Below are 27,500 nucleotides of genomic sequence, written 5' to 3'. Positions count from 1 at the left end.
AAAGGTGGCGAAAGGTGATCTCACGATCCCAGGACACTGCAACAGTCATAAATATGAGTCTGTTACCAAGCATCTTAATTTTGATCATGTGGCCATGGGGATGCTGCAACGATCATGGATATGAAAAACGGTCATAAATCACTTTTTTCAGTGCTGTCGTAACTTCGAACGGTCCCTAAATGAACTGTTGTAAGTCAAGAACTACCTGTAGTGAAGCAAGCTTAAATGCTGAGCTTCTTCATACGAGTAAGGTTTAATGTATTTACTTTTTTAAATGATAAACCTTAAACCTTTCTATTTGATTGATCCCAGTTGGAAGGGGCTACTGAGTCCAGTCTGCCACTTCATTGAGGGGGTGTCAGCTACAGCATTTCTTGCAATCCAATTTATGCTTTTATACTTTCAGCAAAGGGGGAATGCATTCATTTCTTATCCTATTTATTTATTTATTTGTTTTCTGCCCCATCTGTTCTGCTTACAAAAGTTAGCTTACAGCAATACAAGTAGTCCTTGACTTACAATCATAATTGAGCTTGCAATTGCGGTTATATGTCATGATGTCCATAAAGTGAATCCCCACATGACCATTCCTGATTTTATGTCCTTTTTTGCTATGGTCATTGAGTGAACCCATTGTTTGCTATGGGCCATTTTTTTTTGCCGGAAACCAGAAATAACCACCAGTTTCTAGAAAAAATATAAATTGCAACCACATGACTGTGGGATGCTGCAAATGGCCATAAATGTGGGCCAGTTGCTGCGTGTCCAAAATGTGGTCATTTGTCCAGAGGGACAAATGTTAGAACTTTGAATCCGGGATATAGATAGATTTGGAGGGATCTGTTTAACTTTGACAGGTTTCTATGTAACTGGTTTATTAGTTAGGAACTACCTGTAAAATAAATGCCAGGGAAAAAAGGTAGTACAATGAACATAAAATTAAAATCAGTGTGATTAAAATCAGTTCCATTATGGAATTTAACTTATTAATAGGAAGATTTTCTTAGCATTCCTGAAATTGAATATCATTGTTATGTGTTCTTTACACAGAATTATAAAACAGAATTTGACAATTTTTTCTGAGCCCTCCAAAACCACAGATTTTTTTTTTTTAATTTGATTTATATGCTGCCCTTCTCTGGGGACTCAGGGCGGCTTACAATGCGTTAAGCAATAGCCTACATACTTTTGTATATTTATACAAAGTCAGCTTATTGCCCCCACAAACTGGGTCCTCAATTTACCTACCTTAGAAAGGATGGAAGGCTGAGTCAACCTTGAACCTGGTGAGATTCGAACTTACAGTAATTGCAGACAGCTGGTGTTAATCACAATGCTATCAGTCTGCTGAGCCACCAGGCCCTTATATTTGAAAAGTACTGTCATTTTCTTTTTAATTCAGTAAGTATAGTTATTTTTACCCATAAGAATTAGTTTCTGATCTGTTTATCATCTTCGTTGGCTTTGTCTGTGCTTGTTTCAATTTCTCTGAATACTTCTTAAAGTATAATGTCCAGAATAGGACATAATACAGTGGTTCTCAACCTGTGGGTCGGGACCCCTTTGGGGGTCGAACGACCCTTTCACAGGGGTCGCCTAAGACCATCGGAAAACACATATTTTCAGTGGTCTTAGGGATAATTTTATGGTTGGGGGTCACCACAACTTGAGGAACTGTATTAAAGGGTCGCGGCATTAGGAAGGTTGAGACCCACTGACATAATATATTACACATGTTCCTCCAAAAATAAGACCAGGTCTTATTTTCTTTTGGGCCCCAAAATAAGCACTAGGGCTTATTTTAAGAGGGTATCTTTTCCCCCCCATGTACAGGAGGCCCACTTCTTCTACTTGCTCGCGGTGTGGCAGGAGGCCGCGTGGCATGCCAGTGCCGCCACCGCCATAAGGCTGGGGGGATGGAGCTGTCCTACGCATCTTGCACCTTTAGGCCCCCACAGCCAGGCCACCTCGGGGATCCAGCAGCCCTATCCAGCAGGACCCTGCATGGCCACCGGCCCACTTCTGCTTGCTTGTGGCTGCAACAGAGCAGGAGGCCGAGCAACACACTGGTGCTGCAACCATGAGGCAGAGTGGTGGTGGAGCTGCCCCAAGAGCCTCACACTTACCTTAAGGCTCCCACAGCCAGGCCATTCACTCCCCGACACCTCTCTTGCAGCTGTGGCACTAACACACTGCTCAGCCTCCTGTTCTGTTGTGGCCATGAGCAAGCAGAAGAAGTGGGCTGGTGGTCACGTGGACTTCTGCTGCACCTAGGTGTTGCTGCCGTGAGGCAGTTGTCAGCGCATGGATGGCCTGTCTGCGGGGGCCCTGAGGTAAGCTGGTATGGGGCACCACCCCATGTGGCCGCAGCACCACGAGCAACCAGATGGAGTGGGTGGGTGGCTGTTCTTAAGTAGGGCTTATTTTGGGGGGGTAGGGCTTATATTAGGCGCATGTGGAAAAACATGGTAGGGCTTACTTTCAGGGAAACAGAGTATTAAAACCCATAGTTAGGATTATGTTGATAGTACATAATTTATTTTATTCTTGGGAGAAAGTTCATCCATGACATGCTGCCTGATTTTCGACTTGTGATCAAATATAGTTCAAAAATTCTTTTCACAGGTATTCTCTCCAGCTAGAAATTAAGATATAGTTTTCAGACTAGACACTTTATGAAAGCATAATCTTCCATAAGGTCTTTGAATAAAATGTGTTAATCTGAAAAAGTGCTACCAAACTACTTCAGATTTTTAGTTTTTACTCTATTATTTCAGCTCCCTTCTTTAACTTATCAATACAATTTTGAATTTTCTGCCTTCCAGAACAGTGTTTCTCAGCTTTGGCAACTTTAAAGTTCATGGACTTCAACTCCCAGAATTCCACAGCAAGCATTGAAGACCACACATCTTAAACTTGCCACAATTGAGAAACGTTCTAGAACACTGTTTCTTAAAGTGTGGTCCTAGAACCCTTCATCATCCCCCAAGACTCTCTTAGGGGTCTGCAAGATCAAAATAGTTTGCCAGCCTACATTGAAAAATAATACAATATTTAAATCACTTCAAACAATCGTAAGAAGACGTAGCAGAAAATGCATCAATTTTAATTTTCAGTATGGTAAATATCAATAAATATAATTCATAGAAAAACTCTTATGGAGCCTTAATAATTTTTATAAGTAGAAAGAGTCCCGAGAGGGGAAAAAATGTTTAAGAAACACTGTTCTACAACATTATCTATCCCACCTAAATTTCTGTCATCTACAAATATGATAAGCATTTCCTCCACCGCTTTTGTTCATATTTTATTTTATTTATTTATTTTTTTATTTTTCATATTTGTATACCGCCCTACTCCCGAAGGACTCAGGGCGGTGAACAGCCATAATAAATACAAATACATATAGAAGTTAAAAACTTCTTTTTATTGTTAAGTTCTTAAACTATCTTGGTCCTACAGTTCATATATTATATTCCAGTCTGATGAAAAACTGTTATCAAATACTTTTTATCCAGCCCTTGTATTTTAATAGTATTGAACAGAAAATCATGGGTTACTGTAATGGGTAAAAAGAATAACCTTGAGGAAGAAGAGAAAAAAATGCAACATAACAAGGGTTAGATTAAAAAAAAAAAAATCAGAGTCTCAGGCAGAATGCAATTTGAGTCAACATTTCAAGCAAGGATCTCCCTAATTTGCAAGAAGATAAAGGAGGTGGGTGGGAGAGAAGCACATCTCAGCGTGCAAGATTCTGTTACTATATAACCTTATAATAAAAGTAGTATTAGCTGGTATGTTTTGGTTTCCAAATTTGGCCTACCTTGGAAGGCGGACATGTACTTTATCAAATATCAAGAAATAGTGTGTCCACGGCATTTTCATTACCTCTATTGGAATCATAAATAAACAAGATTTAGTCTGACAAGGCTGGCCTTGACAAATTCCGTAGTTCCCCAGTTCTCCATTCCCTCCCTTTTCAAGATATGAACATTTGCCTTTTTCCAAGTCATCTGGTTTTTCTCCTGTTCTGCAAAATTTCTCAGAGAGAATACATAAAGATTCTGCCAAACTATCTGTAACCTAAGTGCAACCCATCCAATCCTGCATATTTAAACTCATTCAAGGTCAATAGATACTTCCTGATATTTCTAATCGTGCTTGAATTGGAATTCTGCCTTCCCAAATGCACAGCCTCTTCACAGAGAGGCTGAACCAAAATAGAAGCAGGCTTCTCAGATTCAAGAAGACAACTCCTGAAACATATGGAACAAATTCATTAGAATGCCATCTCATATCGTTACATCCCAGCGTACAATTAATTTAGAAATCCCTTGTGTTGTGCTCTGTTTCAAGAGCCATTCTGTCAAGCAACTGTGCTCTTGCAAACTATTCTCAGATTTAGTGCATATTGAAAGATTCAGGAAATCACATGGTAGTATCTCCTTAAGCATCCCTTTTTGAAAGTGTACTTGTGGAAATTTCCTAGTATAAAGTTTATTTCTGCTCTTTTCTAGGCCAGGAACTTAACCTATTTCATTGAGAGCCAGAACCTGAATCAATATCCATTGTGCCTCAGAATGGGCAGAGGGTGGAAACTAAAAAGAGAGAAGCTATTATTTTTTCCTTTTGAATCACAGGTGTGACTTACTCCTCCAACATCTAACTCTAATGAATAGTTACAGTACTAATTAGTACTTATATACTGCAGTTTGAGACTGATTTACATGTCAGGCCTCAAAGCTCAGTCAGTGTACCTATATTTTAAAAACATTTTTGTTTCTTTTCCTTAGTTTGCATATAATCTGGTGAAGAGCTTTGCAAAAACTGAACGCTTGTGCATCCTTTCTTCCATTTTGACTGATCCTCATTAAATTGGTTTGGAAAGTTATCATTCACAGAAAAGACAAAATCAGATGTCTTATATTTTTGTGGAGGCGCTGTTCTTTGCATAGAAACTTGTGATCTGGGAAACTCCTTTACAGTCGCAGAGACAAAAAAGAGTGAGTTATTTGGCAATACTCATTACAAACATGGAAATCAGAAGACAGGGTTTACTTGGGATATTTAGGGTATTAACCTTTAATTATATAAAAGACTAACATGGATAAATAGAGTTGCCAAGCGGCACCCAACCATGAGAATGTTGAATCAGGCCTTCTGTGATTCATCCATACAACCTTTTGTTGGATACATCATCCCCACCCATCAAATTGTTTCTTTAATGGTGCAAAATAGAGGAGGGATTCCATTTCTAGTCTGCTGCCATTTCTAGTCTGCTGCCATTATGTACATAAAAAAGATGAAACCTAACCAAAGACCACTCCATTTGGGATTGTTGATGCTAATTCTCACACTATTATTATCCATACAGTATTTGGTTTTTGTTGATGTTTAGTAAATATCAAGCTATATTTATGGTACCTGTAGGGAGTAATATGTGAGCTTGCTATGATCTGGATGTGGGGATTGATTGGGAGTGTGGTGGGCAAACTAAACTGGAAATTATCTATAGCAATTTTCAAACACATGTAAGGATCAGTAATAATCAACAACGTCTAACAAAAATGTGTTGTTTGGGTATTTTGTGCTATATGAAAATTGTGTTCTTCAGAAAAGCTTAAAATGTTGTAACTGGAAATTCGGACATAACTTTACTGCTGAACTTTAGCATAAATAGTAAAGATAAATAGAGCAGATATTTAAAAAAATAATAAATTGGGTTACTAAAATCCATTTTCTCCAATTTGTTTAATCTTATTATAGAAATATGGAATATTAAAATGAATAAGAAGCTTCCTAGTTTTCATTTAAAAATTTTCATATGTTGTGACTGCAAATGACAATTCCATTTTCCATCCAATAATGGAAAACTAAAGTACATAATCCATCATTCAGGGACAAATTGTATTTAAAACACAGAAAATATTAGTAGCAAAATTAACAATTCAGCAAAATGATTTGAAGAATCCTTTACTTAACAATTGGTCAACTCATATTTAGCCTCCCTTGTTTAATTATGGCAATAAGTTACCTCTGCTATGGACAATTTAAAATTAATACTACAGATGAATTTTTATATGCTGCCATGCTCTTATGTTTTTTTTAAAAAAATATGGATTTTTGCTCATTTTACTTTTTTATGTTTTTTTAATTGTGATCATGTCATATATACACATATTGTACACACATATACGAATACAGAGAGACACATACACACATATAAATGCTATATTAGGATTTTTAAGGGCAATTCTGTGGTGCAAAGGCTAACATAGATCAGTCCAGCTGCATGTGGCATGCAGAATTACTGAATTAAACCTCCAAGGCTAATATATAGAGTAAGAATAAACATTGGCTTACGTCAAATATAAGCAATAAACTAACTTAAAGATAATGGTTTGCATGTATTTTCTTGCTTGTCTTTTCACTAATTCAATGCACATTAGCAATATTTTGACTCTACTATGTTTTTATTTCTTGCTCTCTTTTTGTGAAGATATAAAACTGGTTTCATGATTTCTGCACCAGCCATTATTTGCCCAGGTTTCTCAGATTTATATGCACATAGTTTTTCCACAAATAGTCTTATAGTACTAATGTCCTTTCCTGGCAGCTATTACACAAACATTTATACTAATCTCATAACATTTGAAGAATAACTATTGATATTGGGCAAAGAAACTCTACAAAGCCATAATTTTCAGGCCTATCCAGTTTGTAATGGGTAAATGAAAAACTCACAAGTCCACTGAAAAAGTTCAACTCTCATCATTCCAGCTTCATAACATTTATACCAATTTCTGCTCATGTTTACCTTAAATCCATCAACAAACTTGTAAATTTCCCACAGTAGGTTGAATAGCTACTCACAAATCATATAACGGGACTCTAGCAAAAGAAAATCCAAGTGTAAGCTAAGTTATTTATAATATAATTTATAATATTTATAAGTTATTTATAATTTGTAAATTTTATTGATTGTTACATTCTGCACTCTGACATATTTGGATTATATAGCAAAAAATTCTGGAGGCTGCAATCCTCACATTCTCTATCATTTTAATATCTAAATATTAAAAAGAAATTGGTTGTTTTTTTGAAATGAAGAATAAAAACATTAAATAGGTGACATGTATACATACAGTCTTCCTTTCTAATGACTGTTTATTTGTTTCACTTGAGATAGAGAAAAAGACAGAGATAATGACATGCTAGTTCAATTATTTATTTAAAATAAAGCTTGCAACTCTCCCCATTCAGATGATTGATGAACTAAAACTTCAAACCTATTGGTTACAATAAAACACAAGTTAGCATAGCTGTCTTAAAATCCACAGATGTAACTGAGATTTACAAATGTTCCAGAAGAATACCATAAATATTTCTAAATGGTCAAAATAACTAATTTCAAACTTACCTAGATCACACTAATAGTTTTTTTTTCTTTCTAGGGGCTTGCCTTATTTCTAAATTTCCACATTCTGTTGCAAGCTTGGAAAAGAATTGTGTAAATCTAAACAATGAGTAACATAGCTTTTATTATCTAGCTGTGTTCTAAATTGTCATTGTAACCCTAGTTTTGTTAAGTGTGGATTTCATAACTGATTTCAGTATTTCAAATGAACATTTTTCCTAATAAATTAGTGAACCTTACACAATCTATAAGAAAATTAACAAACTTATGTTCACAAATGTACAATTCTTTTGTTGTTGTATAAAACGTGTCATTGGTTCAGATTTTCCATATGAGATGATTTGAAAAAAGTCAATGGAAGAAGTACTAAAGAGACAGGAGAGGATTATCAAAATATAAAATGGACTATTTAAATAATTTATAATACATTTTAACATGCGTTTATCACATATATTATTATTTCAATTTTGCCTCTTTTTCTCTTTCAGATCTACCGTCTACTGCAACGACACAAACTTTGCAACATTATAAAGACAACGAAAGGTGAGTATTTCCCATAAGCCAGTCTGTCACAAACAGTTGATTTCTTAAATTAAATAGCAATGGTACTTAAACTTATATACTGGTCCATAGTGTTTTACAGCACTCTCTGAGGAGTTTATAGTATCAGCATATTGCCCCCAACAATTTGGGTCTTCATTTTATCATCCTCAGAAGGATGGAAGGCTGAGTTATTCTTGAGCCAGTCAGATTGAACTCCTGGCTGTGGGCAGAGTTAGCTTGCAATACTGCATTCTAACCACTGTGCCACCTTGGCTCTTAAATTAAATACTTATTAAATACACACGTTTAAATACACACATATTTTTCCAAAAACATATTTTGAGGGCACAGAGAGGCACCTTCTGGAGAAGAGATGTGGATTTTGTTATACTTAAGAATATGTGTCCCAGGTTAATTTTAAAGGATCCAAACTGGGTCAGTCACCAGAACAAGAGGTTTAGTCTTCCAAGCTTTCGGTTTCTGACAAGTGCCCTGAAGATGGGCTCCAGTATGAGCCCGAAAGCTTGAAAGACTAAATGTCTGGTCCCAGTGACCAACCCAGATCGGTGTTATACTTTTTTAAGCTATTGGGTTCAAATTCTGAGCAATTACATATAGAACCATGATAGGATAGGTTTACTGCTTCTAAATGCATTTTATCAGAAAGATTTATATTCCAAATATCTCTAGAAACTCAAGCAATGTATTTCTTTACCCTATGATTTGTCCCTTAAATAAGAATATGATTTAGGTATTTTGATCAGCTATTTGATTTTTTTTACCCATGACTGCAAGCAATCGGGTAGTAGTTGAGTAGTAGTCTTATAGTGCTGCCTACCACTTAAATTTTAGAAAATTTAGCGTAGAGTATGATTTTTAAATATTTTTGAAAACAATAAAATAAATCTTCACAGGAAACAATGGAAGCACAGCTATGTTTTTACCCATTGAGAAACAGTTTTTTTTAAAAAATAGAATATGTTATCAGGCACTTAGCTAACAGGCATATCAGAAAACCCTCTTCAACATACTAGTCAATTAGCACATTTTTCAGCTTGACGTTACAGAAGCCAGAGAGCCACAGATTATGGTTCCTTCTATTTTCTATAGGCATTATCATCCCACCTTTTTCAAGAGATTAAATAATACCTGTGGTATATTTTGGATTTTTTTTAGCCGTATGGGAAGCATGGACAAAAAAAGCAACCATGATTTTTTGGTTTTTTTTACTGCTTTTCAACTACAGGAATAATAATACAATCAGATCTGAGAACATGAAGAGTGGAGGCACACTTAACAAACCTTAACAAACCACTCCAAGCAATCTTAAATATCATGAGGGACCTTTGCATGATTGATTGATTCTTCTTAAAGTTTGTTATTTTTAGCATCTAACTCCAAACCCATAATTTAAAGATTTCTATTTCTTCCCTTATTTTTCACAGTATTTGTGTTTCACATATTACTACTAGAAAGACTATTGCCTAACAGCTTTGCTGTTACAGAAATAACCTTATCCTCCATAATCTTATCTACATTTTTGTTGCATTCCTCCTTAATCTCCTATTTGCATTTTTAGTACATGTACATATTTATCTGTTCCAACTTCTTTTCTTCAATCTCATTTGTTCTATCAGATCATGATTATTCTTGAGAGTGTTCTTGCTCTACCTATATTTCCCTGTGATTTCTCTTAAAAGAGCTCTCATTTCCGTTTTCTGGTTATATTCTTCTGGTTATTGACATTCTTGATTTACATATCTTTTCTTATTCTTTCTTGCTTGAAGATAAAACCCTGTTCCCAGTCGTTGTGCATGCCTCTATCTCATTGCTCAAGCCTTTCATCCTCTCTTTGGTTATCATGATACCTTGTTGTGAAAGCCACTTGGATCTTCAAACATTGGGAATATTTTCTGTTCCCTTGCTTTTCACAATACAGTTCCTTCTTGAAGGCACTTGGCTTCACTCAATCCTGCAAAGTTTCATTTTTTCCTTATCCCCATGGTAGGTTACTCTTAGTTTCAGCATATTTTTCTTTCTTATACTTCGAATATTTTTAAATGAGTTATTTACAATAAATTCTGTTAAGAGTAACATTCTGAGAATTTTGAAGAATTGTCTTTTAATTTTATAGGGCTATAGTGTTGCAAAATTTAAGGGCTTCTGATTTAGAATATTCAGTTATTTCCTTTTTTCTATTGTTATATAATTGGAATACAATTTTATATATTTCTAGTATTTTTTGTTTCTTGAAAGAAAGTGCCTCTCTTCTATTTATTATGGGAAGAGCCACTTATACTTTTGTATGTATTAGAGTAACTACTACTTGGTTTGTGTCCTTCTTTATGAAATATGTGACATTCAGAATAGGAAGTTAATTTGAATCCTTGATTGAAATCGGCTTTCACAGCTTAAAATCCATTTTTTCGTTGAGGAAGCGATTATTTAACTGGTTACTATAACAAGGCTAGATTTCAATGGGTGGCTTTTAACTGATAATTTAATCATGGTTTCATTTTGTTAAATTGTTTTGGAAGCCAGCCACTAAAAGCAAATTTGGACAGGAACAAAACATGTCAGTAAGGTTTGAAACTACAGTTTTAATACTAAGATTATGATTTCAATATTTATACTTAATCTTCACTTGCAACCTAAGATTTCTGCATCTGTATGTTGATATGGATACACACATACCACACACAGGTATCAGGACAATTTACCCCAACTCATTAAACTCCCTGGATGAAGTATTACTTGAAACAGAATTTGCCACATTATACAAATAGGAAGTTAGGCCAGTATTTGAACTAATCATATTTGAACTAATCACCTGGATGAGTCAAAAGATTTCTAGGCATTTATTTAAACAGTTTTGTCTTTGACCTTTAAAACCTCAAATAGAAACATATTTCAACTTTGTGTTTCAAAGGCTAATAAACATGAAGGTCCTTTTTGGCATAGATGTTTAAACGGAATGTCCTTAAGTTTGACCACTGAAGATAAGAATTCTATTCCATGATAGAACAAAAAAAATGAAACCACAATAGTAAATTTATTAAGATAGTTGTGTTTGGCAATTGTGTCTAAGGAGCCAAGTTAGAAAAAAGGCTAGTTAGCTCATATTTAGATTATTTTTTTTATCTTGCTTAATGAAGAAAAGCTATTTTACAGAGGTAATCAGGCCAGAACTATTAAAAGTACCATTCATTGTTTGTGTAATAGAGATTGAATGTATTATAAAGAGTAAATACTAAGCTTTTTTCTTTTTTCTTTACAGGGTTGGGAGAGAAAACAACACCACATTCTAGCTCTCTCTGTCATCTTAAAGAAACATACTATTCATAAATACAACTCAGCTTCCAAAATTTTGTTTGTGAGACGGAATCCGTGGTAGTTATATGAATGTTTTTATAAATGATACTGCAATCAATAATGTAGCATAGATTTATACTAACACAAAAGAATTGGGTGGAGAAAAAGATTTTGTACATCTATAGTATTTTGACCCCTCTCCTTTTTTTTTTTTTTAACAAAGAAGACAAAGTCTTCTCTTTCCACATATAGTCAAAAGATGCCAGCCAAAACACCCATCTACTTGAAAGCTGACAATAATAAGAAAGGAAAGAAATTCAAGTTGAGGGACATTTTATCTCCAGATATGATCAGTCCACCCTTGGGTGACTTCCGCCACACAATTCACATTGGGAAAGAAGGACAACATGATGTGTTTGGAGACATCTCTTTTCTGAAAGGAAATTATGAGCTTCTACCTGGAAATGAGGGAGAAACAGCAGCCAGCCAATATGAAGGATGCAATGAATTCCTAAGGGCAAACAGCACTTCTGACTCAGTGTTTATTGAAACTCCTTCTCCCGTCCTTAAAAATGCCATATCGCTTCCTGCCATCGGTGGTTCTCAAGCCCTTATGTTGCCCTTGTTGTCACCAGTGACATTTAATTCAAAGCGGGACTCGTTGGGACCCCTGAGGAATCCCAGGCATAGTTGTGAGCCCGTAATGGAAGAAAAGTTGCAGGAGAAGAGCAAACACTTAGAGAATGGGAAAATATACAAAGATGACATCACATGGAAGCAGAAAGCGCCAGCATCGTATTATTCTAATGGAACAGGCAGCCATTCAACTAGCCATTCAGAACAATACACCAAATGGCAAACAGAGGAGTTCCTTGACAACCCCCATCTGTCATGTGATCAAACCAAGATGCAGCCTAAATCAGACGACCTTCTGTCAGACCTGGCAGAGCCCCTCCTTTCTTTGCAGCTTGACCTCGGACCCTCACTTTTGGATGAAGTACTCAGTGTAATGGACAAAAACAAATCATAGAACTTGCTGCTTTGTGCCCTCTCAGTTTTCTTCAAATAAATATATTTGAAATGTGCAGACATTATCCATCCAATGTCAAGCGATTAAAGTTGCAATCTAATGCATTGCTGATTTTTTTTTTCAGTAGTCTCACAGTGTTTTTTTGCTTATTCATAAAAAGGTGTCAAACCTCAACTGATCTGAATGAGCAAAATTAAGTAAATATTTAAATCTCAGCTATTGAGAATAAATGGAAAAGAAACAGGCTTACCTTTGGATGGATTGTGCCCTTTTGTGTGTATATAAAGAAATTGGTTCTTTTTGCAATTGACATGTTTTCTAAAAACAAATGACTTTAAACTATTTTTTTACATATTTTTTAGCATGGCAAATGTTTTCAAATGAGTACATATTTTAATGACACAATTTTCAGCTGTATTAAAATGTTTCATTAAAACAAGAGATGTCAATGTAATATTTGAACTTATTCTGAAAATCAGAAAGCTTTTGATTCTCAAATATTCCGTGTATGCCAGGCAGAAGTTTTATGAAATAAAAATAATTAGTTCAAAATTATTTGTAACTCCCCAGAATGATGAAATTCTTTTTACTAGTACTACTATAACTATTGTTGTTATTATATTAGCAATGTTTTTTTTTTCATTCTGGCTGCACTGTTATTGTTTAGTGTTAATGTATAGTTCTAAGCTGAAATGGGAATGGCTTTTTCTGTTCAACAATTAAGAATGTGTAGCCAATACAAACTGGTGCCACTAAAGTTAAGGGCGATTCCTGTGCAAGCTCTTACGCCAATACATTTTCAGTACTAGACAATCTGAAGAAATAAAGTGAAGTTAAAGCTGCATTATTTTATGAGCTGAAATCTATTTCTATGCACATTACACTTTTAACAACTTCTACAAACAGAAACTCTTGTGATTGCACCAGAGAACTGTGGTTTCTTTCCCTTTTTTTGAGAATCTGAGTATAAACTGTATATTTGTGTGCATTCACATAAAATCCATATTTTGATCTTTTAACTTTGTCCTATCGGTTATTAATATTGACAAATGTTTAAAATTTTGTGATGGATTCTTTTACATTTTAGAAGGAAGCACCAACTAGTTAACAATGCTCAGAAGAGGTTGTGCTAGAGCAATTGGTATTCAGGGACTATTGTGATGGCCCTGAGTTGCGTAGATACTTTGTGCAATACAATAAAGAATAAATATGTAAAATTGTGTTTGTGACTGCTTTATAATTATGAAAGAATGGACTATTTCAAAATGTATCATTTAACGCACAGTATTCCCATTACATAGTTCTAACTAGTAGTAGTAGCAGCACTGTTTAGCAACTGCTATGACTTTAACCAGGTTAAGTATGATATATGAACAAAATGGATCTCTGTGTCATGAGCTATGTACACTAGTGTTATAATTAAAATAGTATCTTCATTTTTATTGCAGTTCAGATTTCCCTATTCTCTTGAGTTTTTCAATAGTGGAGTACAATTACATTGCATAATTGTAACCTTCCAAAACCTAGTGCCTTGCAGATGTGAATAGCTTTGATTCCCCATAATTCCCAGCCTATAAGTAGGCTTTTAAGTCCAAATCTCACAACAGGCTTCCTATCCCAATCAAATGGGAAAGAACATTACTTTAACAAGATATGTTGCATGTCTTGTTAAAGTAATGGTGTACTGTATATACAGTTCTTTCTTATAATTAGTGACTCCATTCATACAATACATTTAGCTGGATCGAGGTAGCAGGCTTGTTTACTGCACATGTTAAGTATGGTTGATCTTGACTTTTTTGTGTCTTGGAACCTTGAGTGAATCAAGTCCACTTGGTCAGGTTACTCAACAAACCCAGAAAATCAGTTGTCAGATTTAAGTGTTTTGCATATAACCTTCAGGTTCACCTAGCACAGGGCTGTCAAACTCCCGACCCACGGGTCACATGCTGCCCACGCCCAGTTTAGCGAAGGGGGGGAAAGTCCCAATACCCCACGTGACACTGCCGTGACGACATGAGTTTGACACCCCTGACCTAGCAGGATAATTTTCAGAAAAACTAACATTTTGAAAGTAACAAGATGTAGTGTATATTGTATTACTATACAGCAACTGCTATGACTTTAACCAAGTTAACCATGTTGTATGAATGGACCTGATTTCCAAGGAGAAGAAAGCAAAGCCCAAACAAAACACAGATGAACTCAATAAATGTGAACTTTCTACCTTTCTGTCAAGTCAGCAAATACATACTAGAAGTGTGTTGGAGGATTGGGGGAGGGGATCTGTGGGAATGGTTTCATCTTTGGCAGGGCCAGATAGTCTTTCAGAGTAGCTATAATGGAATCAGAAAGTACAATTTTCCAGGACCTGCACTGACCAGAAGTCTGATATTTTTGGCTGCACTGCAAGTTTGAGGTAATCTGTTATGTTGCCTTTAAGAAAATGCTATTCTTTGGAAAGGAATCTCTCGCTAGAGAAATATATCAGGTGATCTTGCAATTAAGATAATACCTTTCTGTGTTTTGCATTCTTTGATTATTTCCCTTGCCACTTTACTGGATAGAGAAAACTATTTGGACAAAATAGCAACTGCTTCTACTTGAGCTCATCAAATGAGAATGCTGATGTTGTGAGAACCTGACTGTTTTCACAGCAGTAAACCACTCAAGAGACACTGCATGCACAAAAGAAAGAAGGCTGGTTTGAAATACATGGCAAAGGCAAGCCTTCTCATATGGCTTTTTTTCAAATGCAGATTTTGAAGTTTCCTGGCATGAAATAAGGAGTGTGATCTAAGATACTTATGCACTGTTATAACCCATTGTTATCATCCCAAACAGTTAAATATATGCGTAAATGCATTTCATTGGAACTGGTGATACTTTAATTTTCACCAATTCTATCTTCTTTTACTTTTAACTTCAGGGTAAAATAGATTGGAGTTGGTACCAAAGAAGTATTTAATAGGTTCCTTGGGAATAAAAATATTTGCCAGAGAAAGATACGCCTTTATTAGGACAAATCATCACACCTTAAAATTAGGAGCAAGAACAAAAGTTCTGCAGAAAACTTCTCAGCGATGAATCAGAAGTGTTGTATTTATCGCATAGGTGTCAAACTCTCCTGGTCACATTGCTGTCACATGACATATCAATGTTTTTTCCCTTCACGGAGCTGGGGTGGGCATGGCCTACATGTAATGCATCCAGCCCGCGGGCTGCCAGTTTGACACCCCTGCTCTATCATATGGTGGACTGTACTATTTCAGTATAAGAAATTGTAATTGCTAATCAGGAATTCAGAGAATTATAGTACCAAAACAACTGAAGCGCAGCAGTTTGGAGAAATAAGTAATAGGAGGCAATTGCCTTAAATACAACTGTGGATTGTAAATTGGAATTTAACTTACCTTCTTTAGCATTTGGAAGTATTTGAGCTCTGGTGCTAAACTTGGTCCTGAGGCTCGGATTGCACTGGAAATTCCTGATGCTTTCTCCATCTTGAAATTAATAAATAACCAGCCCTATACAGAGTGCTGAATAAATCTTTCCACAGTTTAAGTAGAAAAGCGATGAAGCTGGATTATACATTCTTCATTGCAGTGGAATTCTATTTTAATCTAATTCTCATTAGACCTACTGTATATTATTCATAATTTGAAATAATTGCCTTGCATGTTCATTGGACCTTTGACCAATAACATCAACCTGGATTTACAGATCTTGCTGGAGATAGACTGCAATCTGGAGTACCTTTAATCAATATGTTATGGTTTTGTCCTATCCTTACCCTATTCTGGCAAGACGTAAAGCAATAAATTATCCTTGCCCTTGACTCAGCCTTAAAAATGGTCAGCTCTTGATTTGATCCTCAGCACATTCCATCAAAAACAGGAGGTTACAACAACATACTCAAAATGACAGGTTTATGGACTGCAATGGGAGTTAAGATAAATTGTTCCTTAGTGAAAGAAGCATTGATCCAAGTGTCTTTGAAATTTTGAATGAGGATCTTCTAGAAACTGCAGTCAAAAAACAACATTAAATAGCATGTTGCTGGCACATTTTTAAATATATCTAAATTTCTCGATACTTGCTTCACTTTCTTCTTTCTAGTTATATTTCCCATTTAAATCTTTAATTGGATCAAGAGAGACGTAGATAAGACTATATATGATATTTGGGAGTCCTTTTGGTTAAATATCTTGTTTTCTATAAATAATGTCAACATATTTTTTTAAAAAAAAATATGGGGTGGGTTGGATTATTTTGCAAATAATATAGATTAACAATTCTCAACTTGGCAACTTTAAAATAGGTGAACCTCAATTTCCTGAATTCCCTAACCAGCATAGTTGGCAGGGAGTTGAAATCTACTTCTCTTAAAGTTGCCAAAGTTAAGAAATGCTGATATAGATGTTTAAAGAAGGGACTTTCACCTGCTTTACTGTTGGTTCAAAACAGGGCAGAGGCCAAGGGAGAATAAGGCAAAGATATTTAGAAATCATATTCTAAGAATGGACAGAGATGCTAAATTACCCTTTACACAGTAATAAACTGAAAACCTTTCCTCACATGCAAGTAACTGTGGTAGCTGTGACCTTGTGACATTTCCTTCACCTGATCCCCAGCCCATATTGAAGCAGCCTTAAATCATCCATAGCTCTACCTTTGTTAAATTAGTGTTTTCCCCTTATGCCAGGGGTGTCAAACTCGTGTCGTCACAGCAGTGTCACCTGATGTATCGGGATTTTTCCCCCTTCGCTAAACGGCATGGGCGTGGCCAACACATGACACATCGAGCCCATGGGATGCAATTTTGACAGCCCTGCCTTATGCCAACATAAGCTTTCCTTGGATATCAGTAACTGCATTCTGTCAGCTATTCCTCAGTTACCCTTGGTATGAGATCAGCATGGCTTCCATCAGCCATTTTAGATTGGTACAGGGATATATATCCTTTCCAAGCAGTCTCTGGGCATTATTCTTTCAAAATGGGGTCTCTCTTTGATTCCTTTCCCCCCAGGTAGTTAGCCTAGATTAGCTTAAACAACAACTAAGCAGCAGTGGCAGCAGAAACAGAAAGAGCCGAGATTCTCTCCTTGCTCCTAATTGAGCCCCACCTGTGCCTGTCAGCTATTTTTTTGGCTGCTTATGAACATTTCTGGAGCATGTTAAGCCTATATTTAAAAGGAGCCCAGTTACCTAATAATTGAGCTTCTTTTGAGTGCATCAACAAAAAAACTGCAAAGCCAGAACAAGTTTTTGAAAGATTATTAAAACAGCCAGTCTAGTCATTGTCAAAACTCGTCTCCTTCCCCAAGCCCAGTTGTATCTCGCATGTAGAAGAGTGATTGGTGAATGTTTTCCAGCTGCCTGTTTGGTGGAAAGGCAGTGAAACAAAGCAGGGGGAATCCACCCAGTCCTGTTCTTAATGTGTCTTGTTCACTGTTAAGGGCTTGTATTGTAATATCCTTGTATACGTGACAGATAAAGATCACCAGTGGAAACAGCAAATTTTAGGCTAATAATTTTCTGCTGGCTCAAGACTTATTGAATAGTATTAACTAACCATCAGAAAAATCTTTATGTTAATGTTAGAGAAAGAGAAGTCCACTTTTTCTAAAACTCAACACTCTTTCTTAGTTCCTTCAGAACACAACTCTACTAAGAAGGTTCTGGGTGTCTACGAAGGGTCACCTAAATAAGCTGAGCTCAAAGTGTGGTTAAAGAGCTAGTGCTTAAAAGCAAACAATCTTTTCATGCTATTCATTATCTTTCTCTTTTCAGTGCCATTTACTTCTTTTTCACATTTAATTGATAATTTAATATTGGCTGTCTCTGCCTCACCCACCCTCTCTCCCTCAAAAAAAACGAACAAAACCCAAACACTTCAGGATCCCTGATATAACCCAGCGGTAGGTTGAAATATAAATATTCCATGTCAAAATGTGAAATAATTTTAATCAAAACCATAATGTGTTTTATGCACCAACTAAAAGCCCTTTACTTTATATAACCATTTTATATTTATATCATTGTTGTGTCTTGTGTTTTTAAATTGGCTGTACACCGCCCTGAGTCCTTCGGGAGAAGGGCGGTATTTTTTTTTTTTAATTTGATTTATATGCCGCCCTTCTCCAAAGACTCAGGGAGGCTTACAATGTGCTCAGCAATAGCCTTCATCCTTTTGTATATTTATACAAAGTCAGCTTATTGCCCCCACAACTGGGTCCTCAATTTACCTACCTTAGAAAGGATGGAAGGCTGAGTCAACCTTGAGCCTTGGCGAGATTCGAACCCTGCAGTAATTGCAGGCAGCTGGTCTTAATAACCAGCTTAATAACAGGGTGCCTTAAACCCCTGTACTACCAAAATTATTATTATTATTATTATTATTATTATTATTATTATTATTATTATTATTATTATATTTGACTTTAGTAAGCTGGTTAAGAAATATGCATTTACTCATTTGGTTGATGAATAATTCCATTATTCGTGTATAAATATATAACATAGTAATTATATATGAATATAAATATACTATTCAGATATTAATAGACATTTTGGTCTAGTAGTTAAGGCACCAGGCTAAAAAGTGGGAGATCATGAGATCAATAGCAATAGCACTTAGACTTATATACCGCTTCACAGTGCTTTACAGCCCTCTCTAAGCGGTTTACAGAGTCAGCATATTGCCCCCAACAATCTGGGCCCTCATTTTACTGATCTCGCAAGGTTGGAAGGCTGAGTCAACCTTGAGCTGGTAAGAATCGAACTGCCAAACTGCTGGCAATTGGCAGTCAGCAGAAGTAGCCGGCAATACTGCATTCTAACCACAGTGCCATCAGGGCATCAAATCTGCTGTAGCCATGAAAGCCAGCTGGTTAACCTTGGACCAGTCACTCTCAACCCAACCACCATATAGATTATTGTTGTGGGGAAAATAAGAAGAGGAAGGTGTGTTGGACATGTTCACCGCCTTGAATTATTTGTAAAAATAAAGGTGGATACAAATATATTTTTAAAAATTATTTAAGGATCATACGATTTATCAGAGTGAATTCTTACATTACTTCCCAGTTGATCTGGGCTGTGCAAAATAATTTATGGATTTCAGTGAATATTTAGTAATAATCAAATGACTTTTTATTTTAAGGTGAAAATTACTCAGATAGGAAGCAATCCTTTGGTTCATTGCATAGACCAAGGGTGTCAAACTCACGGCATCACAGCAGCGTCACGTAATGTATTGGGACTTTTTCCCCCCTTCGCTAAACCGGGCGGGGGCAGAGCCAGCATGTGATGCATCCGGCCCGTGGGCCGCGAGTTTAACATCCCTGGCATAGACAATCATAGACAAGATAATTATGCTGCATGCAGTTTACACTGTCTTTAGTTTTGCTGACCCACAAAGATAGAGAATGGTGCATGGTTTTCATTAGACAATTAATTGGACAATATTCATGACACCACTTTCCATCATCTTATGGCCACAGGCTCTGCTGAAAATCCCCTGAGACAAGATGAGGAATGGTGACTTTGGACTGCAAACCTATCTCCTCTGAGGGAAGAGTAGGAATGACAAGGCAGGAATTCATTAGGGAAAAAAGATTTAAGCTGTTCTTCCCTATCTGGTGTCCTCCAGACCTCTGAGTCTAAAATTCCCTTTAATCCCAGCCTATCCATATCTGTAGTCTGAAGGGCACCAGATTGAGAAAGTTTAGTTTAAATTATAGCCAACCAGACCAGTGGTGGGTTGCTCCCGGTTCCTACGGTTCTATAGAACCGGTAGTAAAACCGGCGGGAGGCTCCGCTCACCAACCCCGACGACATCAAAATGCTTCTGCGCATGCACAGAAGAGTTTGTGCGCATGCAAATGAAGCAAGCGCACGCGCGGCCCTGTTGCAAACCAGTAGTAAAGGTAAGTAGAACCCACTCCTGAACTAGTCTGAATAGTGCAAACATGCTATCAAGGCATTAAAATCTAGCCTTGTTCCAAAATCTTGTAGGCCTCATTCTCTGTGCTGCACTTCAGGAAAGCTTAAGAGTAGAAGTGGACATTTCTAGTATATTTATTTGGAAGAACAAAGATGTGAATTGAGATTTAATCCCAAAGAAATGTGCACAGAGCAGAACATGGTTTATTTCAATAAACTCCTCTTCCTTCCCACAACCTGACTGAATATCTTGATCTAGAAAGACCAAAACAGCCACATGGATAGGGTCCAATCTTTTCAGCTGGAGGCCTCAGTGCCAGGATTGTTTTATCAATGATCTGCAAGCTCTGGGGCTAAAAAGCAGGATTTAAAAAATTGATCTAAATAAATCAATACACATGTTATTTCAGTAGGGTATAATTTGCCTTAATGTCAAAGGTAATTCACAAGTAATTGCTCCTCCACCACCAATTTTAAAGAGAATTGCTCTTTGTTGCAGGGGTACCACTGGGGCTGTCAACAGTCAACACCCCTAATGCAGATCAAACCCAAACATTTATAAAATGGTCCGCAGCTGTGAACACTGGAAGGAACTGCCAGCATGGGTTCCAGGGAGACAGTTGTTTAAAACTAGCTGCAAAGCTTTGCTGAAATGAATAGTGCTTTTCTCGTTCATGAATCAAATATGTGTGCAGTGTATCCTCACTTATCTAAACAGCCTGGGGCCCTCCAAAGCAACCAGACAATTCACAAGCTGTGATAAATCTCAGAGTTATGTACACAGAAGTTACACAGCTGAGGAGGTACCTGGAACTCTGAAAATGTAACATACAACTGTTTCGTCTACCCCTGTATGTATACCTCACAGAACTGCAGTTGTATGTCCATGGACACTCATGTAGCGTCTATTCTGAAGACCATCTCTCCAATCCCAGCTATACCATTTCATTGGGGGGGAAAAAAACCCTAGATGATTGGTCCTCCCACCAAAAATCAGAGACAGATAAAAACGTACATGAAAGGCCAGCTGAGATCTCATCTTTAGGATGCTTTTAACTAGGGCCTTTATTAAACCCTATTTCATTCATAGCATTTAATGCCTGAGAAGATCTTCTCAACCATTCTTCCCTCTTTTTTCCTCTTCAATGAAGAGAAGACAGAAGAGCTGCACAGGATTTTTCAGACATCAATCTCTGGATCCATAATGGAATTCTACCCAAGGGGCTTAATTAGTAAATCCAAATAGCTGCATTTGCACATTTAACTTTGTATTGAAATATTTTTTTAAAAAAAAATCATAATGCATTGAAGGGAGAAAGTAGCCAAACAAGATGGGTTTATGTAACAGATTTAGCTCATCCCCTCAAATCTAAATAAATAAGACAAAACAGGCCCAAGGTTAACAATGCAACACATTTTAGCATGTTATAAAGCAGTTCTTCTTACTAGCATTTGTCCTGCATGGTTGCAAAATCTGTATGTTTTACAGTGTGAGGTTGCTTCAGTTCTCATAACGAAGTTTTATTTATTTTATTTATTTATTGTTATTTATTTGGGCTTAGACAACTTAGAGCTATGCCGACTTCAGTCTAAGCATAGTACATAAAATTATCTGCCACAATGTTCTTCCTGTCAATGACTACTTCAGCTTCAATCACAACAATACAAGAGCAAATAGTAGATACAAAATCAAGGTAAACCGTTCCAAACTCGATTGCAGAAAATATGACTTCAGTAACAAAGTGGTCAATGCCTGGAATGCACTACCTGACTCAGTGGTTTCTTCCCTAAACCCCCAAAACTTTAACCTTAGACTGTCTACTGTTGACCTCATCCCATTCCTAAGAGGTCTGTAAGGGGCATGCATAAGCACACCAGCGTGCCTACCATCCCTGTCCTAATATTCCTTTTTACTTACTCTTTTCATGTATTCCAATTATGTTTATACTTTTACCTGTTATCTTATATATGCTTGACAAATAAACTTATGATTATGACTTATGATTATGAAGTTATCGAAGTGCACTATGTGATGAGGGGTTTGGGTTTTTCATTGGTCTGTGATCGAATCTGACTGAGGATCATGTTGAGCAACTGAGCTGGTCAAATGTACTGTAGGAATGGAGTTCAGTGTTTACACCTAGGTAAGTGGGCGCAGGGTTGCAGCTTTAATGTTTTTTAAAAAGACCTGATTTCATTGCAATATCAACTGCACAAATACACTCCATGACCAACAATATTAGGGAGACCCAATTTGTTTCCTACAAAAATTCATTGAAACTTGATGTTATTTAGCTCCGTTTCATATTACCTACGTTCACTAACTTGCACATTCAAATCTTGGATTTGTCAGTCAATACTAAAACATACAAGCATTAATAATATATAATTGTTTAAGTTTTTATTAACTGTTTCCCATCATGGATAGATTCTGAATTGTAATTCCAACACATCCGGAAGATACAAGATTTTAGAAGACTGTTCTGATTCACACATTGTAATGCCTTTTGAGTCTTAGCAATTGAGCTTCTGAACCTTTCTTTTTTTCTCCGCTCCAAGAGTGTTCCCTCCCCCCAAAAAATTGCAGTGCTGAATTTTGGTACACAACTGCCCAAATCAACAGTGTAATGTCACACAATTGAAGGCAAATGGTTGATTTCCTTCCATTTTTTCAGAGGAAGGAATGGAACGTTTCAGTGGAAAACTTCCCAATAATTAAACTAGGCTTTAAATAAAATAAATTACTGTATAAATTAAATAATAACCAAAAAAAACCAAAACCCTCTTCCTCCTTTGTCTCCATGACCTACAAAAGGAAAAAATAAATCCAAGTCCAGTACTCCTCATCGAACCCACAGAAGCCTTTGCACCCACTTTAAGGGTGGCTTTTGCCTCTTCAAGGTTCATCAATTTCATAGTTGGAAGTGCATTGTCAGTGAACCTATTACTTTGTATATCAGTAAGAATCAGAAGATTTCAGCAGTGTCCATGGGTAGGTAAGCATGTTTAAACAGACACAAGGAAACAGGAGTGTCTGCATGGATAATACAATCACAAAAGTCAAGTTGGCAGTTGCATGTGCAGGGGTGAAATGCTACCGGTTCGCGAAAACAGGTAGTGATAAAAACTACCGGTTCAGGCAAACTGGTAGTTTAAAAAAGCTACCGGTTCCTCCGAACTAGTATTTCTGATGATCAGCTGTGGCATGGGGTTTAGCTTTGCTAGAAAGCAGGAAATCCTGCTTTCTAGCAAAGCTAAATTGCGCGCCACAGCTGATCTCCCCCTGCTGGTCTATTTACCTTCCCAAGCCTCCTTTTGGTGCGTACTGCACATACACGCATGCACACACAGCATGTGTTTGGTGCACATTGTGCATGTGTACACGGTGTGCATTTGGCGCATGGCGCGCATGCGCAGCCAGCAAACCGGTAGCAAACCAGTTAGGATTTCACCACTGTGCACATGCCATTATAGATGAGACATAAAAAAAAGGAAAATTTTGATTGTGAGGTCATAGTTGCCTTCTTGACTTTTTTGATTTCCCTGGACGCCCTTGCAAGTTATCATATTTTAGGCTCCCATGAGCTCCAATAACATTATTTATATATTTCATCTTATGATTTGATTTTAATGTAAAGCAACTTGTTTTGATTTGATTTGATTCACTTTAACACAACCATCCTACTTTTGTACAGTCCCTGCCCACCCCACCCAACCCCCATGTGACTGCAGTCATACAACTCAAACAGCAGATCAAGCAGCTCTGGGCAATAAACTCTTCTCTTCCCTCATTTCTTCTCTGTTTTATCTTATAAATCCTCCTGAATGTAAACCCATTTTGGAAGTCAGGAAATGAGGAATTTGAAAGGGTGCACACACCCTTTTTTTGCATAGGATAAGGATGTTTTGGATCATGGCCAGCATCTCCACTATACCCTTTTTGGGGGGCTAATTTTGCTTTTAAATCCCATCAGACAAGGTGAGTATATTGAACTTGGAGAAAGTGACTATTTTCTTAAACTATGGCTTCCAAAGTATGCATATTCCTTCCTTTGTTTCTTTTCTCAGATAATCTATTGCTGGGGATGGGAGAATGGAGAAGAGCAGATCACCTTTCCATGTTTGGACAGTAGTGATCACAAGGAAGTAACTACTGACACGATCTCTGTGATAAATAATAAAATAACAGGTGCCAAGCACAGGTCTATTTGAAGCACTGTCATACTTAACTTGGCTGTTACACAAAAACAGATGTCAAGGGAAGGTCAAATTTAGGGCAACTCAATTAAGTGTGAACAGGTGCCTCCAGACCACCATGAAATGCATTGCTTGGTTAGGTAGGATCCAGAGGTCTTCAACCACTATGGGGATTAGAGAATCTAAAGTTTTAGGAAACCTCAGTTTCACTCCCTTTGAACCTTTCTTGGAGGAAGGTAAGTTGTTTGGAACAAATCTTTGTTCTCATGAATTTTCATGGGAGATTATATTTGGCTCTCACTTAACATGAGCTTTTGCTAGTAAAGAAAGAATGGGAATTACTCTGAGCTAGCTTAAACACATAACCTCAGACGTACCGATGACAACCCTTTGACTAAGTAAGGAAACAGATACCATGTGAACTATTGAGATCTAATTTATTGTTATGGGGTATAATTATATAATTATAATTATATGGTGGTGCAGCAGACTAAAACACTGTTAAGTAACACCAGCTGCCTGCAATTACTGCAAGTTCAAATCTCACCAGGCTCAAGATTGACTCAGCCTTCCATCCTTTCGAGGTAGGTAAAATGAGGACCCGGTTTGTGGGGGCAATAAACTGACTTTGTATATAAAAAAACACCGCTTGGCGGGGGGGTGAAAGCCCTACTAAGCAGGTATATACAAAAGTATGAAGGCTATTGCTTAATGCATTGTAAGCCGCCCTGAGTCTCCGGAGAAGGGTGGCATATAAATCGAACCAATAAATAAATAAACAATAAATAAATATAATCTTGAAAGCCTGACAGATATTTTTTTTTCTCTTCATTTTAAAGAGAATTGAATTTGGGCAATCTTGAGTTTCTTTCCCCCATCCTGTCTATCTGGGATTAGTAGATGTTTTCATAACAGTCATTTAATTCCTCAAGGCTATCTTTATACTCTTTACCTGAGCTGAAATTATACGGGAATGGTGGAGTCTAGTACTCTAATTTCCCAACAATTAGCTATGTTTCCATTCTTTTGTCTGTCAGATAAGAGGGAAAATTGCTGCAACTGACACTCTGAAACATCACTGGATGTGATGGACTGCAATGAAGTGGCCATTTCCCAGGAAGATAGAACATTCCAAGGAGGGGAGAAAAGCAACGATACAATCCAGAGCTGGATCAGAGAAAGATATTTAGGATAGTTCCCCAGGATATACCTGTTAGGGTTGAAGTACTACAGGTTTAGTCTGGCAAGATTCTGTCTATATGATATGAGCAAATAAAGAACTGAACTTTGACTGGATTGTTCAACGTCATTCTTGGGCTGGGTCTGACACTGGAGAATCCTTAAATTTTTCAATTCTTCAGCTTTCCAAAAGTCTGGGTTGGTGAAGAGTACATCCGTCTCTAATTTTGTTACCAATTTTTGACAAGCAAATTAAGCCAATCATTTGATCAGCTTCAATTCAGTCAACCTTGGAATACTGAGAACAGCTGAAACACCAAGGGCTGATCAATGTTCCTTCCAGATGAACAATAGAAAAAGAGCATTTAGTTAATGTCATCCTCACTGAATTGTAAACAGTTTTGGAATAACCAAAATGTGCTTATCCTTACTTTACACAAAGTATATAGAAAACAATTTGCTAGTCTCATGTATACCTCCATGCACACACACACTTCTTTCCAATACATGGTATGCATCTGTCAAACAAAGCACCTTGAGCTATGAGAAGAATTAACTGGCAACAGAGACCCCATTCTTTTTCTCTCTAAAAGCCACTGCAAATGTCAACGCCAAAAGCTTAGCAAGTTGGCATTTTTGGAACCAGCCCCTTTTCACGTTGACACTAACCATGGTTACTTGTTGCTGTAGCATCAGGAATGGAGCAACAGTCAGGATTGATCAGGATTGTTGTAGCAGTTTGCAGATCCCTGAACACAATAATCCAGGGAAAGGAAATAGGAATGAAATTGATATGAGTTCTGTCTGTTTGTCTTTGGTCTTTAGCAGGGGATCAGCTGGCTACAAAGGTTAGGATGTTGTGCTTGGTTATTGTGTATGTAGAGGTATGTGAATGTCTATGTGTTTGAAAAATGGCCTTGAAATGGAAAGTCCCTTGAGAGATATTCCAAGGTGAACCTGTATAGTGGGTTGGAGAACACAGCATAAAGTTCAGAAGCCAATAAGTAGGATGCGGGAAGAGTTCCTGCCAATGGGGATACCATACCACATATAAACCATTGCCAATTATTCTCTGAAATTCACTTGTTTGCTTCAATTTCAACTAAACTGCTGCAAAGTTGGAAGATAATCAACTCAGCAGTTGTACCCAGCTGGCATTGTGTGAAGTCTGCCACAGATCTTGAATCGGCAAAGAATGGTTGTGGAGAGGTTTTCTGGAAACATTTCCGTATACTAGTTGTGCTTCTCAAATGGGAACAAAAATGCAAAGCTTGAAGTAAGATGAGTGACAAAGAAAACAGCATTCCTGAACTTGGGGCTCTTTAGACGGATTTTCTATGTGGTTGGAAATCCGGAGAGACCTGCTGTTGCCACAGATTTCTGACGGTATACATGGTGGAAGGCTATCAAATGAAACACTAGTTGTCCCTGCTAATTGTGAGCTCAGCAGCTAGTAGGAAAAATATTAAAGAATAGAGTAAGCACAAAAACAAGTCAATTTTGTTAAACAAATATCAATGGCAATCTTCCTAAATAAAAAATAAACATTGTAGGAATGGCAAAACTGTACCTCTGTTTTATTCATTGCTCCTTTACAAAATCCAATAAAAATCTTCCAGGGTACACATGGCGAAATATAAAACTGCATAAAATAATGTAATATATAAATAGTATAAAAACCTCCCACAAGATAAAAGTCAGGCCAGCAGTTATAAATAGAACATAAAGTAACAACAACAATAATAGCACGACAATAGAAGCTATAAATATAAAATCCAGTTCTTAAAATGGAACTGGGAAAATGAGTTTGTAGTTTCATCTAGCATCCCATGGCTCTTCATAGAGGTGCAAGATCTTTCTCTCTCTCTTAGTCAC

General features: G+C 36.9%; 1 protein-coding gene across 4 annotated transcripts in view; it reads left to right on the top strand.

The window, feature by feature from the left end:
- Window positions 1–12,681, top strand: part of CDC42EP3 (CDC42 effector protein 3) — a 35,771-nt gene extending 23,090 nt beyond the window's left edge. For all 4 annotated transcript variants that reach the window (XM_070950197.1, XM_070950207.1, XM_070950182.1 and 1 more), the window contains exons 2-3: window positions 7,906–7,960; window positions 11,238–12,681. In XM_070950197.1, coding sequence (XP_070806298.1) covers window positions 11,532–12,302 — 771 coding nt within the window. In that variant the 5' untranslated portion in view covers window positions 7,906–7,960; window positions 11,238–11,531 and the 3' untranslated portion in view covers window positions 12,303–12,681. The remainder of the gene's footprint in view (window positions 1–7,905; window positions 7,961–11,237) is intronic.
- Window positions 12,682–27,500: the final 14,819 nt, after the last annotated feature.

This window comes from Pituophis catenifer, unplaced genomic scaffold (genome assembly GCF_029215685.1).
Source record: "Pituophis catenifer annectens isolate HBS135680 unplaced genomic scaffold, rPitCat1.0.hap2 SCAF_1, whole genome shotgun sequence".
Classification (NCBI taxonomy): domain Eukaryota; kingdom Metazoa; phylum Chordata; class Lepidosauria; order Squamata; family Colubridae; genus Pituophis; species Pituophis catenifer.
Note: the sequence above shows the minus strand (reverse complement) of the source record. Positions and strands in the feature narration are given on the sequence as shown.